General features: G+C 39.5%; 1 protein-coding gene across 1 annotated transcript in view; it reads left to right on the forward strand.

Annotated features, from left to right (window-relative positions):
* Positions 1-18,849, forward strand: part of mrvi1 (murine retrovirus integration site 1 homolog) — a 35,685-nt gene that overhangs the window by 6,954 nt on the left and 9,882 nt on the right. Inside the window, exons 12-22 of the mRNA XM_005936475.2 lie at positions 100-247; positions 4,260-4,288; positions 12,383-12,601; positions 14,769-14,875; positions 14,954-15,015; positions 15,704-15,877; positions 16,016-16,093; positions 16,243-16,268; positions 16,520-16,576; positions 17,787-18,218; positions 18,392-18,470. Of these exons, the coding sequence (XP_005936537.1) occupies positions 100-247; positions 4,260-4,288; positions 12,383-12,601; positions 14,769-14,875; positions 14,954-15,015; positions 15,704-15,877; positions 16,016-16,093; positions 16,243-16,268; positions 16,520-16,576; positions 17,787-18,218; positions 18,392-18,470 (1,411 nt within the window). The remainder of the gene's footprint in view (positions 1-99; positions 248-4,259; positions 4,289-12,382; positions 12,602-14,768; positions 14,876-14,953; positions 15,016-15,703; positions 15,878-16,015; positions 16,094-16,242; positions 16,269-16,519; positions 16,577-17,786; positions 18,219-18,391; positions 18,471-18,849) is intronic.

Raw genomic sequence — 18,849 nt, forward strand, 5'->3', positions numbered from 1 at the left:
AATTTTTCATGTTTACAGCCTTAAAGCCCATCACCTATTTTACTTGTAATCCAGTGGAAACAGTAGCAATCAGTTGTTTTTGTCTGTATTTTCCTGAAGTCTCCAGATCTAAATTTGCCAAATGATCATGAAGCAGATGCCACACGGTTAACGGCTGAACCCGAGGAAGCGTGTGGAACAGAGCGTTCTCCTCCTGCACCTCCATTAAACCCAGAAGTCAGTGAGCCTCCACAGAGGTCCATGAATGGTATGCATATCAGAGATCCATCTTCTGTGTTAATGTGGTTCTGTTAGATGCACATTAATTAAAGCTACTTCCTTTTATAATGGCAATCCCTGAGGATGTCTGGAAATAAACTGTGCACACAGCAGCTGGTACAGTGAGGGGGAAGCGGAGAGCTCTGGTGGGAGTGTATGATATCTATCAAAATGGGGCATGGGGAAAAGCAGAGGACGTAGACTAATGCTTTATGTAAACACACTGAAGTTCAAGTACTTTTTTTCTACAAACATATTTTTAGAGACTTAACGTCACTCTTAAACATTTCAGATAATCAAAAAATAATATATGACAAATATAACCAAAGTTAATACAAAATGCAGTTTGTAAATGATGTTTTCATTTATTAAAGGAAAAGGAGCAATCCAAACTTATCTCGCCCTGTGTGAAAAACAAACTGTCCCCTGTTTAAATCATGAATTAATTGCAATAAACTGCATTTTTTGGAAATCTGAGTTCAATGTCACCAACCCCACCAAAGGCTGATCACTTCCAGACCTGCTGAATCAAGAAATCACAATAGAAACCAAAGTAAAGCAGCTTAAAGGATCTCAAAAAGCAACACAGCATTCAGTGATCTAAAGAAACAACTGAGAAACAAAGTCAATGGCGTCTATCAGTCTGGAAAGGGTTACAAAGTCATTTCAAAGGCTTTGAATCACAGTGAGAGCCATTATCCACAAATAGAGGAAACCTGGAACAGTGGAGAACCTTCCCAGAAGTGGCTGACCTACCAAAATTACTCCAAGAGCACATCAACTACTCATCCACGAGGTCACAAAAGAACCAAGAGAAACATCTAAAGAACTGCAGATTCTGCAGATTGAGCAAAAATGGCATCAATGGGAGAATTTTTAAAGAGAAAACTGTGGACTGATGAGACTGATGAGTCCTGTCACATCTGGCTTACATCATAACAACAGGCAAACACCGTGGTGGTAGTGTGATGGTCTCAGGCTGCTTTGCTTCTTCAGCACCTGGACGAGTTCTGGATGAGTTCTGTTCTCTACCAGAAACTCCTGAATGAGAATCTCCATTCATCAGCTCAGAGAGCAGGACAATGATCCCAAACACACCAGTAAGTCTATTTCTTAAAGGGTTTGTAGTAGTCTCGTCTAGTCAAAGTCTGAACTTAAATCTGATTGAGATGATTTTGCACGACCTCAAAAAAACATTCATACTCAAAAACCCTCAAATGTGGCTGAATTAAAACTATTCTGCAAAGAAGAGTGGGCCAAAATTCACCCCCAGCATGTCTCATGATCAGTTATCAAAGGGTGGTACATACAATTATTAGGTTTAGGAGTAGGCTTGGATTGCTTTTTCCCTTATGAAATAAAACCACAATTTACCAACTGCATTTTACATCATCTTAGGTTATCTTTGACTAATATTAAAATTTGTTTGATGAGCTGAAACATTTAAGTGTGAGAAATATGCAAAAAAAGAAGAAGAAATCAGAAAGGACACCGTATGTTACATACATCTGTTCACTAATGTGTACACTAAAGTACCTACCGCAACATGTATTATTGCGGTAGGTACTTTGGCCAAAGCAAAGGTCACTTGTGTCCCATCTTGTCAAGAAAGGTCAAATATTTCCACTTTCTGCTTTCTCAAAAACAAGCCAGTCTTACATGTAACTGTTTATTAGTGATACAGAGTTTGGAGCTTGTAGAAACTCCTGTGAACCAGTGGGTGGATTTATATTTTCATGCGATGTTAAATGAACTTACAGTATTTGCCTCAGTGTGCAATTGTTTATTTTATCCCCCCATCTAAAGTTTATATTCCAGTACACTTATGGTTGTTTTTTGCTTAGCATGTGAAGCTGCATCCACACGGGCAAAGGCTGCGTCAGAATGAACAGTAAACACTTTATCTTACATGGTTATAAAGGTTATTCTGTTCTGTTTGACGTCTGTTGATTTGAATAGTGTGTAATAGTAAACTGTCACTATGAGGACGTCTCTTTTCTCTCCACATTCATACATGCACACATATAAAACTTCAATACAACTACAGACTATATCCCATATAATCTCTTTCTCTATATAACCTATATAATCCCTTTTACACCTTTTTGCTAGTTAGAACTGTTCTGTAATGTTGTCCTGAGGGATTATGGATGGTAGTTTTGACAAGCAAAACTTAACACAAACGTAGCTAAGAGAACAACTGAACACTCAGCTTCTTGCAGTGTGTTTTAAGCGAGATGAATGCTGCACAACTGAGAAGTAGATCTAACTGAGAAGCTGACAGGACTGCAGTCTGCACTCACTCATGTATTTTAATGAGTTACAAAATGCAGGAGGCCAAAGCTTACACGAGAAACTGGGACTGTGGTGGAAGGTCGCGCCAATAAGCTGAACTCACTTCTGCTCAGTTTATTTCTTTATTGGCTTATTGGTGTGTTACCCTCGCACAACATCAGTGTTTACTAATGTCATAAATCAAGTGAAAAATGGTTAATTTTCAGTAAGATCAGACTTTTGCTACCAAATTAGCCTGACTAGCCATTAGAAAGAATGCAAGTTTCAACTTTATACACAACAACTTCCCATTTAAGTTAACTGCTTCAATCGTTTTATACAGTCTGTGGAAAGCTATGCCATATTTATCGTCTCATTTCAGTCAACATGCAGGAATTATTTCAGTGTATAAAAACCATCTTGTGTTAAGGATCATATGACTAAAATCAGTGAAATTCATCCCACTGAGGAATAATCATAGCACTCCATCAGCTAGGGGTTTTTATTGTGGACTGTATTGGTGAACCTGCTGAGCAACTCTCTATCATTCATGTCCAAAGTGCTGCTAGCGTGACTGCTGATTATAAACTAGCAAACAGTATGATTAAGAATTATAAATATTCAGGTTTTAAATGTCTCTGAGTGCTGCAGTGCCTGTGTTGGTGGCTGTAAAACTATTTTATACACTTTTCAGTCTTCCTAGAACTAATAAAGCATTGATCTGGGATACTAAATGAACACTAGGCATACCAACCTGCTTTTAAGTTATTTGTTTCTGTTTAAAACAAAGCACGGTCAGGTTACTTAAAGCTTAAAGATCCCCTGAAGCCTGAATGTAAATAATTTAGAAAAGCAGTGGGTCTCTGTGCTCTGCTTGGTATGTGGTGGCTGTAAACGGTGCGCTCTTTCGCGGGGCAATCTTTAAGTGAGAGAAAGGTGGAAATAACAGCTGGAAGCTGGAGTGTGAATTCGTTTGTAGGCAGGTTGAACTCTTCTTCCACTAATAGAAAGAATTTGATCTGGCGAGGAAAAAAAAAAGTCCAAGTTTTTCTCCCTCATGGACTTGTGAAAGGATTTATAAGGTAAATACTAGCTGTGAATGACTGCATTGCATTACGCAGAATGTTTCAGAGTCTGATTTGCACTTTTTCATAAGCTACAATTCAACAGCTGGAACATAAACCCAGTTGAGAGTGTTTCTAGTACTGTATCCCCCTTTGTGTCTTCTTATGCAGGAATAATACTTGTTCTTGAGCAGCTCTTTCATTACCTCTAAAGTGACACTTTGATTTTGAGCTCTGAGGGTGCTTCTGTCTGAAAGTTGCTGATATTAAACCCTTTGCTTGGTATCAGGAGCCCCTAAAGCATCAGACAAGAGCTTTCAACCAGCGGCTCAAACACCTCATGCACTTAAGGTTGCCAGGTTATTGTTGCCCCTAGTTATCGAGGTGGTTTGTGGGGAACATACTTCCTGAAACGGGAGTTCCAGTAGTTCTGTCAACCTGATGAATATCATGCTGCTGGCAGGAGCCTCACAGAGCAGAAAACTCAATTTATTTCTTCCCTATTTGTTTTCTATTTCTGTTTCTGTCTCTTTCACTCACTCTCTCTGCATGTTTCACTTAGTCTTTTCTTTTTTTAACTCTCCCCTGACATTTGCATTGCACATGCTTTCCTGTTAAATGCAAATCAATCTGTTTTCTCTGTCTGTGCTCTGGTTCTCACAGGTGGCACAGGAGGATACAGCTACAGCACGGTAAGTAAGCGCTCCCTCTGTTCCATTACTGTAAAATGCACTATTGTTTTATATTTGAGAGGCAGAACTGAAGGTTAGGTGTGATTATTATGTCTTTTATGGTTTTTGAAGTGACTTGTGAGAAATGTGTATATATGTTAGGCTGCCAATGTAAGATAAAGTGTGACTGCTTCGTTTGACTTTAGGCCATGATTAAAAATAACTAAATTTGATTTCTGCTAATGTTTTAGTAGCAGTTATAAGCTGTTTGTACTTCATATGATTGTTTCATTGAATATTACTTCTAGCCCCTGCTTTAAAAGGGAAATAATAATATTTTTTTACTCTTTAAATAAACTCTAGTTGCCCTAAAAATAAGTGACAGCGTACTTTTATCTCCTAATGGAACATGTAGAAGCAGGACACAAACATTTAAAGAACCTGAAAAACCCTGTGCTATAAAGGTATAGTATCATGTTATGATGCACTGTGCATCTAATCTAATCCCATTTAGTTCACTGTTGAACCATCAAACATACAAATATATTTTTTTATAAAATATTTGTGTCTGCCATCTAGATGTTTGCAGTCAGAGTACCTAGAGCAGTGTTTCAGCAAAGATTTATCAAGTTTGGTCCACTCGTCTAGGAGGAGATAAGGAACATACAAACATGCAAAAATAGATACATATGCTAGGATCGTTATTTTACGATAACTGATGAGATACTGTGGTAAAATATGTTTCGGAAGAAGTACGCCTTCTTGTGGAGCTAGTTTTTATTATTATGGCTGCCTTTATTTTCTATTAAAGTTAACACTTATCTACTTAAAGTTACATAATAGTGTCTTATAAACTTGGTGGTGTATCATAAACTTCTTATATACTGGTTGTTTACAGCACAACCAGTATATAAGAAAAAAAGCTTTAAATAAAAACACATTAAAACCAGATAAAGTAAAGTGAGTAATATTCATCACTTGGCAAGGGGTATGTAATGAGTAGGACGTCTCTGGCAGATGATAGGAAATTATACAAATGATTGGCTTTAAATAGGGCCAAATTACTAGACTGTACATACAGCTGTTAGAAAAATGTATTTTTCACAGGACTCTATACAGACCTGAAAAAATGTAAGTATTGCTTCCAGAGGATTTAGGGAGGTATGTCACAGCCAGGTGCTGATAATCAAATGACCTTGTCTAATCGATCATCAGCATTTGTGAGCCTCTCTGGAAAAGTGGAGGCTTTGGCAGTTTGCTGGTCTCAAGCATTCAGGTGTGTGTTTACAAAATGCTGCGTTCTTCAGTAAGTGGAGGTTCCAGCAAATTCACCCCAAGGTCAGACTGTACAATACTTCTCAGACTCTACAGGCCTCAGTTAGCATGTTAAATGTTAAAGTTCATGTCAGTACAATTAGATAGACTGAAAGAACTGTGAGTTGTTTGGAAAGCCTCTTCACTCTAAAAAGAAGAGCATGGCTAAGGTTTGCAAAGCTGCATCTGGACAAACCACAAGGCTTCTGGAACAATGTCCTTTGGACAAATGAAAACATCATCATATTTGGGTCATGCAACGAGACAATGATCCCGAGCCCTGAAGCAAATCTACAAGAGAGTGGCTGAAAACGAAAAGGTGTTGCAACCTGATGGAAATGCTGTGGCAAGGTGTCAGCAGAGCTGTGCATAATGCAAAATGCCCATAAACCTCAATGAACTGAAGCAACACTTCAAGATAAGTGAGCCATATTTCCTCCCCAACGATATGAAACACTGTTAAAGCTGTACATACTTCAAGTCATTGCTGCCAGAGGTATTTCTACAAGCTACTGAATCCTGGGGTGTACTTATTTTTTCATACGAAGATAAAATTCTAATCACAAGTTATTTTGTGACCCTTTGAAACACAAAATCCCCCACCCACCCCAGGAGCAACCCTTATAGCAGGTAATTGTTTAGTCCCCAGATGGACTAAACAATTACCTGCTAAAAGGGTAAAATAGGAATTAGTTTGTCTGCAACAATAATCTGATAATTTATTTTAATTTATTTGTAGACTCTAGTATCATCATCATCATTGCCTGCTTAATAAAACAGCAGAATGTTATTGGCAAAATAGCATTAAGATAATCATCGCAATAGTCGTATCAAATAAGGAAAACAGCTGACTTTTTATCACAAGTTCCTCCTTTTAACAACTGTTTCCTTCACACATGATTACTTAAGACTTAAGCCCATGTTAAATAAAAATTTTATGCTGTAATTTGCTGTAAAAGTCAGCTGTACTCATACAAACAATGTGACTGCTGTCCTCCTTTTTTATACCATCAAAACTCAAGATGATTTCAGCACTTTTAAGACAAAGTAGCACAAATAACAGAAGCTTTGGAAGGGCAGTTTACCAAACATTAATGGACCTCAAGAGCCTGGAAGTGGATGCATGGATTCCTCCTAGCCAGCAGAGTAAACACAGCTCAGGCAAGCACAATCGATCCATCAGTTTCTCACAAACATGCAAACGTACCACAACATGCAAAAAAGTGTCCTACGCATCTGACAAAGTAAAAAGTGAAAAAATAACACACTTACACACACAAACTCTGAAGCAACAATAACATCATTTTGTATCTTTCTTCAGCTTTAAGTTAAGTTGAGGGATGATCAGGGGAGCAGCGGTCTGACACACACACAAACACACACAGAGAGACACACACTGCACAGCAGCTCACAGAGCCCTTCTCCTTAAATGGTCAAAGCTCCCAGGAGTGAAAGAGAGGCTGCTGCTGAAAAAAGACAGGGAACAGAGGGGACGGGAGAAGGAAGGAGAAGCCCTGAGGGTAGAGGAGTTTTCTGAAGGAAAGGCTGAGGGTGACGCTTTGACTGTGGGAAGTCGGTCTGACTTGGAGAGATCAGCCGCGGTGTGTGTGTGTGTGTTTCTCTCTACAGCACTACAGCACCCGACTCAGGTAAGGTGCATGCTCTCTGTGGACAGGTTTAGATGATCGGCTGGTCACAGTGGACTATCCACAGTGGTGGACGCATGCAGTTTCAGTTTAGTTATGGTCTCTGCAGCCTTAACAAACATGTGCATGAATATTTGTGGGTAAATGATATTCTAGATAACTGTTGGTGTGAGTTTACATAAAGTGTTTTTTGTTTGCATGTGAAACTCTGTCTCATGTTTCCTGCGCCTTCATATGTGACCATGCATTTTCTGAAGCCTGTGGATTTAGTCTGCTCCCTCATTCAATCCATTTTTTCTTTCTGACACTTCCTCTGACTTGTTATCTCAGATTGCGACTGCGTGGTAACCACTTCCTCTGTTGGCCCTGTGCTCTATGCTTCACACAACCAAATTTTAAACAAATCTGGCTAGAGGGAATGAGCTTATGTAACAGGAGGAGGGGAGCAGGATGCCGGTCCTTATTTCTCCCTCCACAGAAAAAGTGACCACTAAAGTACGCTGCAATATGAAGCTTCCTCATGAAATCAACAAGTACTTTTGTTTTACTTCTCTTTGTGCAAGTAAAGGAAAGAAGTCTTTAACTATTGCCACTCGGGCCCCTGTGTTCTCACCCCCCCTTTGCAGGAAATAATTAGAGTGATTCAGTTACTATGCAATATTTATCTCAGTCTCTCAGTCTGCTGAAGAAACACCACACCATTTAACCTCCTGCAGAGTAGGTTGACTTTGTTTGGGCTTCTTTTTAGAATTCCTCTTGGTCCCTGGGTCTTGGACCCAGAGTTTTGAGTTTCTAGGGTGCTTGGGATTTTCTGGTTTTGTATTTCTGATAATCTTGTATTTGGGGTTTATATATTTTATATTTTATATCACCTTTTGTAATCCCTTTCTGTTTCCCCAGTCGGATATGTCCCCATGTTTGTTTATATCCTGTTCCTGTTTCAAGTTCACATGTCGTACTCCTGGATTGAGTGGTTGTTATTTCCTGTTTTATTTTGATAGTCCCTTGTCCCCTTTGTGGTGTGTTTAGTTTTGCTTCCCTTTGTCTCATTAGTTGGATTCTGTTCGCCTGAGTCTTGTTTACCTCAGCTTTCTTGCTCCCTAATTACCTGGTGTGTATTTATGTCCACAGTTTCCTTCTGCTCTTTGACATGTTCTCCCTCATGTGTTCTCAGTAAGATTCCTTGCCATGGCTTATTTGTTGCTGAGCAACTTTAGTTTGTATTTTTATTTCCATTTGGATCCTACTTTGCCTGCCTCACAGCGAGCCTTAACAAAAACATAATCATTGATTTCTTTATTGTTCAAATTCTTTGTCTAAATATTTCTGTCCATAATTACAAACAAATCAGGTTATGGCTGAATAAAAAATCTTTGCACAAAATTAAATAGTTTCATGAGTTCAGTAAGTTCAAGAGCAGTTAGCTAGAAATAACCAGTAGCTCATTTGTGAGTAACTCAGAAGGACCTCAAACTTGTTTTTTTCTTCTAAATTTATAAATAGCACCTGAAGACTTAAGACAGTTAATTACAGAATTAGAAAAAAAAGAAGATAAAAACGTCCTGGCTCTCCTCAAGAACAAAGCAACCAGTATCTGTCTAACTCTTTTCTGCCAAAGTGAAATATCGCTTTAAAGTATAAAAACATCTGTTTTAAATGCTTCCGTCGCATATGACAGTGTCCCTGCATTCAGGAAACGTCCTTGCTGCTCGCAGGAAGGAGTTAAACAACCCATTTCCTCCCCAGTGACTCACAGCCTTTCTGTCCCCATATGTTCCCAAGATCTTGTCATCTTTGTGATGACACTGAGCAGCACTCAGCATATTTTGTCCTTGAATTCTCAGAGGATTCGTCCATCACACGGCCACATGCCATACCTCTGAAATAACCATTCATTCATCACACCTTCCACTTTCCTGCGCATATTATTCAAAGCTGCTGCACGTGATTTGAAAGAGAAGGCAGTAAGAAGGCTCACATCTGTGCTGATTGGACTTATGTAAATTTCTCTTTTTCTGGTGAAATCAAATGAATGTGTGCGTCACATTAGCACACACAGGAGTTGTGTAGATCATGAGTGCACCGTGCTCCTCCGCAGAGTGGTTTAAAAATACAGTACATGTGATTTGCATAAATTTGTTACTGAAAAGGGAAGCGCTGTGTGTTCAAACAATGGTTCAAACAAGCTGCACGCATCAAGTCAGGTTGGCTTGTAGCTCAGGGAGCCAGGTAACTGCTGCAGTGTCCATGGTAAAGATCAGCTCAAACAGCTCAGACCTGAAACAAATAAATTATTATTTTTCCAGTGTGAACATCAGATGTGGTGATAATGTGGTTTTGTTACATTTTTGTTTGACTCAATAAGACAGCACTTTGAACGCTGTAAAATGAATACATGGTTTTTAAAAGTCATTTATTGAGAATTGATTAATAGTTTTGTTGTTTTCACATGTACCACTATGATATATACTGAATCAAACAGCCTTGTTTTCTTCTCTTAATAAAATATTCTACATGTTACACATTTGCAGGAGCCGCATCATAAATTTTGATTACACAGCTTTTACAGCTTCAGCTTTGATGATTACACTAATCTTTGCACTCATTTAAATTCATGTTCGCTGATCGTTCCCTGCTCTTTGGGTCTTATCTTGGGGCCAAGATTATTTAGATTTTTATATAATTGGCAAATTTGAGGCATTTTTCTCATTTTCATTCTCCTCAAAACTAAATCCTGCTTCAGTTTGTTTGCAGTTGGCTTTTTCCTCTTGATGCTGCCCATATGTTGTTATATCTCTGTGTATTTCTCACACTTACATGTTTTAGATCATCAAAATAATTTTAATATTACACAAAGATATCGGCACGGTGGTGAAATGGTTAGGTCTGCTGCCTGGGTTCTCTATTGGTATTCTGGCTCTCTCCCATAGTCCAAAAACATGCATGAGCTTAGATTGATTGGTGATGACTGTAAATATGAAAGGTTGACTGTATCTATGTGTTGACCCTGCACCAGACTGGCTTCCTGTGGCAGCTGTGATAGGCTCCAGCTGTCTGATCTAGATAAGCAGAAAAGATGGATGGACAAAGATAATCCGAGTGAATATGAAATGCAGTTTTTAAATGGCGATTTAATTTAATAAGGTGAAAAAAGATATTACCCTGGTAACTGGCCCTGTGTGAAAAAAGTAAATGGCCCTAGTCAAATCCAAGCTTGGCAGCAAGAATTGCAATCAAGTGTTTGCAATAGCTGCCAATGCCAATTTTACATCGCTGTGGAGGGGGTTTGGCCCAATCTTCTTTGCAGAATTGTTTTAATTCAGCCGCATCAGAGAGTTTTTGAGTTTTTAATGGCCTCGACTGTGACTAGGCCACTCCAAAACCAGAGGTGGACCACTAAAAAGTTTAACTTTTGTCTCGACAGTCTATGAATATTTTCCCAAAAGTCTTGGGAATCATCAAGATATTTTTTTCACAAATGTCAGTTGAGCCCTTCTGTTCTTTTTGCTCAGCAGTGATTTTCTCCTTTGATGCCATTTTTTCCAAGTCTCTTTCTTATTGTTGAATCATTAACTCTGACATTAACTGAGGCAAATGAGCCCTGCAGATCTTTAGATGTTCTTCTGGATTTTTTGTGACCTTCTGGATGAGTTGTCAATGTGCTCTTTGGTTGGCCAGACACTCTTTAAAGGGTTTACGACTATTCAGGTTTCCTCCATTTGTGAATAAGTGAATAATAAGCTCTCAGTGTGGTTCACTGGAGTCCCAAAGCCTTAAAAATGGCTTTGTCATACTTTTCAAATAGATAGACTTTGTTTCTCAGCTGATTTTTAGATCCTGGTATGATGTGGTGTTTCTTGAGATCTTTTACCCTATTTTACTTTGTCAGATAGGTTCTAGTTAAGTGATTTCTTGATCTGGCAGTAATTAGGCCTGGGTGTGACTAGTGAAACTGAACTTGGCTTAGTCTTTTTTAATAATTGCAACTGCAAGTAACATGGGTAACTTTTATCTAATATTAATTTTTTTGATGATCTGAAACATGTAAATGTGACAAATATGCAAAATTAAAAAAGGAAGAAAGCAAATACTTTTTGGCAGCACTGTATAATTTTAGTCAGGAAAGCTTTAATTAATTGACTTTGATTGCCTTCATGTGAATGAGACATGAGCCTCTTCCTCTCAGTAATCCTCCATCCACCATCCACTAAATCATTTTTTCATAATTTATCTAGAAGTCCTTCTGTTTGTTTTGCGCTGCCCCTCGGGAGCTCGTTGCCTCATTCAGCCTGTGAGAGCAAGTTAAACTGACTGTAGCAGCGTTTTATAACAACAAAGCGCATCCCAGTCACTGTTTGTGTTCAAAACAGTAACCGCCTGCTGAAAGTCACAGTGTGGGAAGAAAAGCACATGAAACATTGCAGGCTCACTCGTGAGCAGTGCTTGTTTGTGATTTCAGTCACTTGTGCTGTAAAGCAGAGATACTGCATGTTGTTTCTTTTGAATTTAGACAGCGTGTCATTAAGATCATGAACCAGACAAAGAAGGATTTCTTTTTTTTTTTAAGTGTTTCACGGTGTAGTGGTTTACGCATTTGCCGAACAAGCAACAGCTCTCCTGTTCAATCCTGGAAGCAGACAGGAATGCCTTTGGTGTTGCTTTAGGAAAAGCATCTGATATAAAGATCTACCAAATCGAAAATGCAGAGCTACCCACTGTGGTGACTCTGTGTGAATAAGGAAGCATTCCTTGAAGTCTTGTTGCTCCTGTTAAAACTCCCAATATGAACTCCTGGCATGTTTCATGTTATTTTATTCTCTGACGCTTCCTGATGCTTTGACTGGAAATCATCATGCTCACATGAAAGTTTAAAACCCATACATACGATGTGAGTCATGGTGATTTCATTTCTGACGCGTATGTACAGTATGCTGGGAAATCTCACTAATGTGCAGAATGGAGCTATTTTGGGAGTTGTTTGTGCAGTGCAATGGTTTTCTTAGTTCTGGTTTATCCTTTTTTTAGCTGTGGTTAGGCAGAAAGAAAAGTGGCTAAAGTACTAGTTTAATAACTGCTGCTGATCGGAAGGAGCTCTCCTCAGCATGCCTCTAATCATGCTTAAAATGCATGTATTTGGTTTTCTGTGTGTTTATAGCTCCAGGAAGAAGAGCGAGACTTGCTGCAGACATCTCCTCTCGAACAAAGTGACTGTAACTTCAAGGAGTCCGGTGACGCCTCGCCTGCTGCTGAGACCCCTTTTGTTTTCCCGCACACCCGCTCTCGCCCTTCTCTGCACCCGGCCATGCCCACACTGCCTGAGGAAGAGGAGGACTCTCCAGAGGAGATGGACAGTTCCCCGAGCTCTCCCAGCACAGTAAGTGCAGCTGCTGTCCCTGTTTGATATTCTGTTTTTAGGTAAAACATCTGACTTCATACTTCATTTGGCCCTGAAAGGAATTTTTTTTTATCAATGTTGAGTTTTCCCTCAGAAAAAAGTTCCTTCACTGAAGAAGTCACTGATTCATTCCTTTTCAAGTGAGAGCAAAGCAATATTTTCCTTAACTAAGCCTTCTTCTGTCACAAATGTTCCCTGCTGTTGTCAGACCAAGGCAGCGCTTTGCAAAGAATGACAGAAGTTAACAAAGTGAAATTTTGGCAACTGATTTGGTACATACTTTCCTTTTTTTGCACTCATGTTTTAGTTATTTCCCACTAAATGTTTGGAAATGAATTTCATTCCGGTGACTGATGAATGCTTTACGATTCTTTGAAAGTCACTTCAGCTGTCATAATAACTTTCCCTGAGCCAAGGTAAAGTGAGGTGTTTAAAAAAGGGTAAAAGCTGCTTTTACGCTTGCACAGCAGGATTTTTTTTACTATCTGACAAATACCTTGGCTCTGTAAAATATCTGCTTCATGTCCCTTGTGACAAATTTGAGCCCTTTGGTTAGATGGGAAAAAGCAATTTACCAACTTTTAAAAGAAAATGTGTGGCAAAGTTTATAAATGCAGGTCGTTTGCTCCTTATCGTTAAAAAAAAAGTATTGTAAAAACTTGCATAGATGCATATGTCACTATTTTGTACAACTTAAATGATTGTAGTTTCCTTATAGTGGAAATGTAGCTGTCCAGTGATGCCTGTTGCCCGCTGTGAGGTCACATAGATCAAGGCCTCAGTCATTTTTATATCTAAAATTACTTATGAAGCTAAATACAACAGGATAAAAAAAAACATGCTTAAGAGCTTCTTCAGGGAGACAAGTCCACTCAGGTTTACCAGAGTTGGACTGGGCTCTCAGGTTTGGAGCCATGGTTTGAGTTCAATGACCACATCCTCTATCTGTTTAATGTCTGTTTAATGTCACATGACTCCCCTACCCCACCCCCACCAGCTAAACATCACTACTTTAAATGATATTGTGTTTAAAACACCAGAGTTTACTGCATTTTTCTGTGACATCAGTAGCATTTCCTGTCCTGATCCCTGTGATTGGTTATGTTTTGGGGGGGTTTGTTCTTAATTGATCTGTCTGAGTTATTAGCTTTTTCAGTATTTATGGCATAGAGATTAGCACTGTTGGCTGACAGGAAGAATATCCTGGGTCTTTCTCTGTGGAGTTTGCATGTTCTCCCCATGTCTGCGTGGGTTCTCTCTAGCTACTCCGGCTTCCTCCCAAATTCATAGACATGCAGTTAGTGGGATTAGGCAAACTGGCCATAGCTGTGAACGTGAGTGTGAATAGTTGTCTGTCTCTCTGTCTTAGCCCTGTGATAGGCTGGTGGTGATGGTAATGGTAATAATCAGAAGTTTTATCTGTGTGCCATTTGAGCGATCTCACCCTTGAAATATATAAAGATTAGAAATGCTTTCAAAGACTTTAAGGACAGATCTTAATGGGGCAGACTCCGAGTTTGAGTCATTAATTATCCCAGAGATAATAAAGAGTTAAACAGGCTAAACCTCAGAGAACAGTGCCCTTTACCTCATAAACACACAAGCTAGATAAGAAATCTCTGAAGAAAGTAATGAAACTGTGTAATATAATCTTCAGTGCATAAGTCAACACTATAAAAGTATCCACCCTTATAGGAACAGAGCCACGGTGAATCAGCAGCCTGTCTGCAGCAGAAAGACTCCTTTTTCAAGAATCTATTGCAAAGATAAGCTTTAAGAGCACCTCTCAAAGAATAAGGGTTTCATGTCAGTCTGTATTTATTTGCGTACTTACCTTTAGCAGCCTTTTGAAGCTATTCCACAATAGTGTTCATCATAACCTACTAGAGGCGACAGACCTCTTTGTGCTTAAGTGGGTCAAATCAATATTCTCCTGTTTGTTGAAATTTGGCTCTTTTTTTGTTTTTTTGGAATATGTAGTTTAAGGTTTAAGTTAATGTTCAAAATCTACCTTTAACCCTTTTATTGTGTAAGTTCAAGCTTAATTTAAAAAGATCTGCTCCTTATTAAGGTTGTGTTTAATCTAATATCACAAACTGGCTGATGTGTTAAGTGATGCACACTTAAGTTTTTTTGTGTTGCACAGTTAGTACCAGGTGAAAGTCGAGCTGTTGTCATGACTGCGCCCACCATCGTCTACCCAAAGCAGGCTAAGGTTGTCCATCAGGATGGGTGTCCGCTGGAACAGGCCAGGTAATCATCCAGTAGCTTTCTCAATTTTAATTTGAAACAGAGACAGCATTTCCAGATCATCACAGTTTTCTCTCTCAGACCACACAGTCCCAGAGCTCGCTTGGTCAGAAGCTCCCCCGGGGTGCCCATCACCACAATTGGTGGGTAAATCACACAAACACACATACATCACTGTAGTTTTTACAGTGTTATGATGTAATAGTTATTATTTGATGTAGTGCAGCACCATATAAAAAATTTCCACTTTATTTTTCTTAGGTAAACATTTTTAACACTGTGTCAAATCGCGACTTCTCACAGTGACTTTTTTATATAAAAGATATTTCAATCAGTTTTGTTGAAAGACCTGTCCAGCAATGTATAAAGATAAATTAATGTTCTCACTGTGCGTGGATACACAAGAACTCTTACAACATTAAGACTAAGTTTGGTCATCTGCATCCTGAGACTCACACATGCTTGAAATGCTTTTGGCGCTTTGATTACTTTTGATGTTTAGCTTGTTGCCCGTTTCCGAGAAGAGGAGACGATAAAATCATCCCCAAGTTGGCGAGCACTCATCACCTGATTTCCTGGCTCATATCCATCCGTGAATTATTCCTTGCTTTGAGATTTTAGACCAATGAATCCCACTTAAATACACTTGAGACACAGCTGCTCCGATACAACAGAGCATACACTTTTGATCTGATATATTTTGAAGCCTAATTTTGTGTTTTGTTTTGTTTTTTACGGCATATTATCTGCTTATATTTTGGTACCAGAAACAAGCAGAAATTTTACGGGTCTGTGTGCATTTGCGTGTCACGTGTGTATTATCTTTCTCAGACAGCACAGGTAATGTGATTGACCTGGTGAAAGATCCGCTCCCGGAGCTGCAGCTCTCTGAGGAGGATCGACAGAAGAACCTGGAGCTGCTTGAAGAGGCCAAGAAGGTCAGCGATCGCTTCCTGACACGCCGAGGCAGGCGATCCACCAGCAGCCTCACTGATTCGCCCACAGGTAGCGCGCATGCACAAACATACACAAACATAGAAACTAAAACATAGATTCATGAGTGTGAAGCTGGTATCTGAGTGTTTCATTTAAATTAAAGATGTTTATAGCTTCAATTTTTATTTCACAACCCCCCTACCTCAGGTCTTTCACCGACTCCAACGCCATCATCCTCACCGTGTTCATCGAGAAGCAGCTCACTTACTGTGGCCCCTCAGACTGGTGTGTGCTTTCTGTCTCATGTCTGGATTCTTTGGATTTATTAACAATAAACTACACTCCTCATTTTTAACCTTTTTCCTAATTTGGCGTCATTTTTTCACTCCTTGAGTTGGTGAAGATGATTTGTAAGTTGTTTTCTGCTCTTTCAGCAGCAGGACCCTCGGAGACGATCCAGGTAAAGAAACTGATCTCACTGTTAAACAGCTTTCACCCACAGTGGTGTGAAGTATGACATGTTCGCCACATTTGGCTCTTTTTGTGTGTGTTTTTTTAAATGTTCCTCTATTTAATTTGCTTTATATGAAGTGGAACATTGTCTCTGGAAAAAAAAACCCAGAACAAAACAAAGAAAAAAAATCACCATTGGGCAAATTTTAATCAGGTTAGTAAATTTTAACAGAAGAAAGTTGTTATTATCTCTTGTAGTATCAGGAGGTGTTTCCAGGGAGGGAGCAGCCTGATGCAACCTGCCAGAACCAGGAGGTACGATCAACAGGCTTACTGTGTTTTTTTTATTTACACACCAAAACTCAAATGTCAAATGTGACGAGGAAAAACACAACTGTGATCATTGAAAGATTCAAAACACCTCCCTGTGACCTTTGTCAAGATTTATTATGTTATTCTCAGGTATATATTATAAGTTGTCTGTTACCTTTAACCAAAAACCAACATGAAATTCACACCAACCTCAGCTGTGCAGTCATGTGAAAAAGAAACACTTCACAGGACTCTATGCAGTCCTGATTCAGTGGCTTGTAGAGACGCCTCTAGCAGCAATACCTCGAAATCTTTATCTTTATCAGTCTCTCACAGCGTTGTGGAGGAATTTTGGCCCGCTCTGCATCACATTGCTTCACGTTTGTTTGGTAATGATGAGTTCTTTGAACTCAAGGTCACAGTCAGAGGTCACATCTTTGAAAACCTCTTTGAATTCAAGATTCAAAAGCTTTATTGTCAATACAGTAGTATACACAGTATACAGTGTACCAAAAATGCTGTTTCACCCTAAGCCCCCCCACGGTCCTTTTATAAATATATAAAGGATATATCTCCAAGAGATATAAAACTAGGAATTACAAATAAATAACATGCTAAGTAAAAATTAAGAGATAAAAAGGTACTAATTACTAACTATACAATTCTATGCAATACTAATGCATGCAATGAATGCAACAACTCAAAAAGGGAGTCAGCTAGAATTTTAACATTTGTGCCATATGTGTATTCACTAAGAGGCGGAGGGATTGCACCGACAGCCTCCAGGTTTTCTTTAGGTTCTCGGAGTGTTGCACGGCCTAAGCTCTGCACTGGGACGTCCACTCCTGGAAAAACTGTGGCATTGTGTTAATAATAAACTAATAACAAACTAATGAACTGACAAAGCTTCTGCTTTTATAGAGGTGCTCACACTTGCTGATGATCAGTTGATTAAGTGTATTTAATAATAGCACATGGCTGCTGCTTACCTTCTTAATTCCTGTGGAAGCAGTAAGGGTATACTCAGTTTTTCACAGGACTGTATACTCTGAATCTCAGCTTCTAACTATTAGTTTGTTCTCACAAGCATGCTGTAGTGCTACCCTAGCTTCTCTTATGAAGCACCAACATGTCCAAGTGGAGTGTTATCCAACCGCTTTAATGCCTGATGAAATGCACATACAGTATTTCTCTCATATCTTGCCAACTTTAGGGAAAGCTGTTGGTGGACTGGAAGTTAGCTGACAAAAGGAAAGTGTCCTCGGGGACTCTCACACCTCGTTTTGCTGTTCAGAAAAACGGTGAACCCAAGAGTCCTACAGTTGTCAACAAATCAGACGAGTCAAATCGAAGTCCAAACCAGGCTCCAGCCACAGGGGTCGCCAAGCCTGTGCCCAGACCTTCTACTCAACAGGCACCGTGTACAGCAGAGATTAAGACTATTGGGGCCTTTCCACCACTAATGAGAGCTGTTTCCTGGGATGCTGTAGGCAGTCTTAACTCTAGAAATGGAGCCCCGGTTTTCCCTTCCATGGCTGAGGACAGTTTCTCAGACAAGCCCAAGGATGCTGGCTTAAAGACTTCGGGGTACAAGGATTTCCCCACCCCACCGGTGGGTGCACAGAAGCTGTCTAAACTCAGAGAGGTAAAGCAGCAATTCAGTCTTATTGTTATCATTTCCTCTTTTTATGTGCCAGCTGTCCATTTGGTAGAATGTTGTAACAATTATATAAAAATGCCATAATGTGTTATGTGTGTGTGTGTGTGTGTGTGTGTGTGTGTGTGTGTGTGTGTGTGTGTGTGTGCGCGCGCGCACAGGAGCACAAGCTAATGCGAAACCAAAGCATTGTGGGATCAAAGTTACCAGAGCTGAGCGAAGCTGCTGAACAGGAAAAAGGTGACGCTCCTTGTTTGCCCTCTTGCCCTGTGTAAGACAGAAAGTACTTTCAGAAGCACATTCAGCACACTGAGGGTGTGCACTTCCTGAAATCTGATTCGCTTCAGAAAATGACGACTTTTTCTTTTCTTTCTTTTCTGTTTTTTTACCTCTATTCCACCCCTGACAGTACTGCAGCAGAAAGGAAACTTGTGCTCTCGTTTTTTATCAGCAGATGGCATTATTGTTAAAGCTTGTGAACCACAGAGCACCTGATGAAAAGAGGAAATTATCCTTATGTTCTGAGACTTTAAAAAGTCCAATCACTAAGATTTTGCTTGGAATTTACTCCGGTGAGAACTGGTTTGACCACCCAAAGATCGATGTATTTATATGGGAC

Source organism: Haplochromis burtoni, unplaced genomic scaffold (assembly GCF_018398535.1).
Source record: "Haplochromis burtoni strain Fernald_Lab_line unplaced genomic scaffold, NCSU_Asbu1 Contig_50, whole genome shotgun sequence".
Classification (NCBI taxonomy): Eukaryota; Metazoa; Chordata; class Actinopteri; order Cichliformes; family Cichlidae; genus Haplochromis; species Haplochromis burtoni.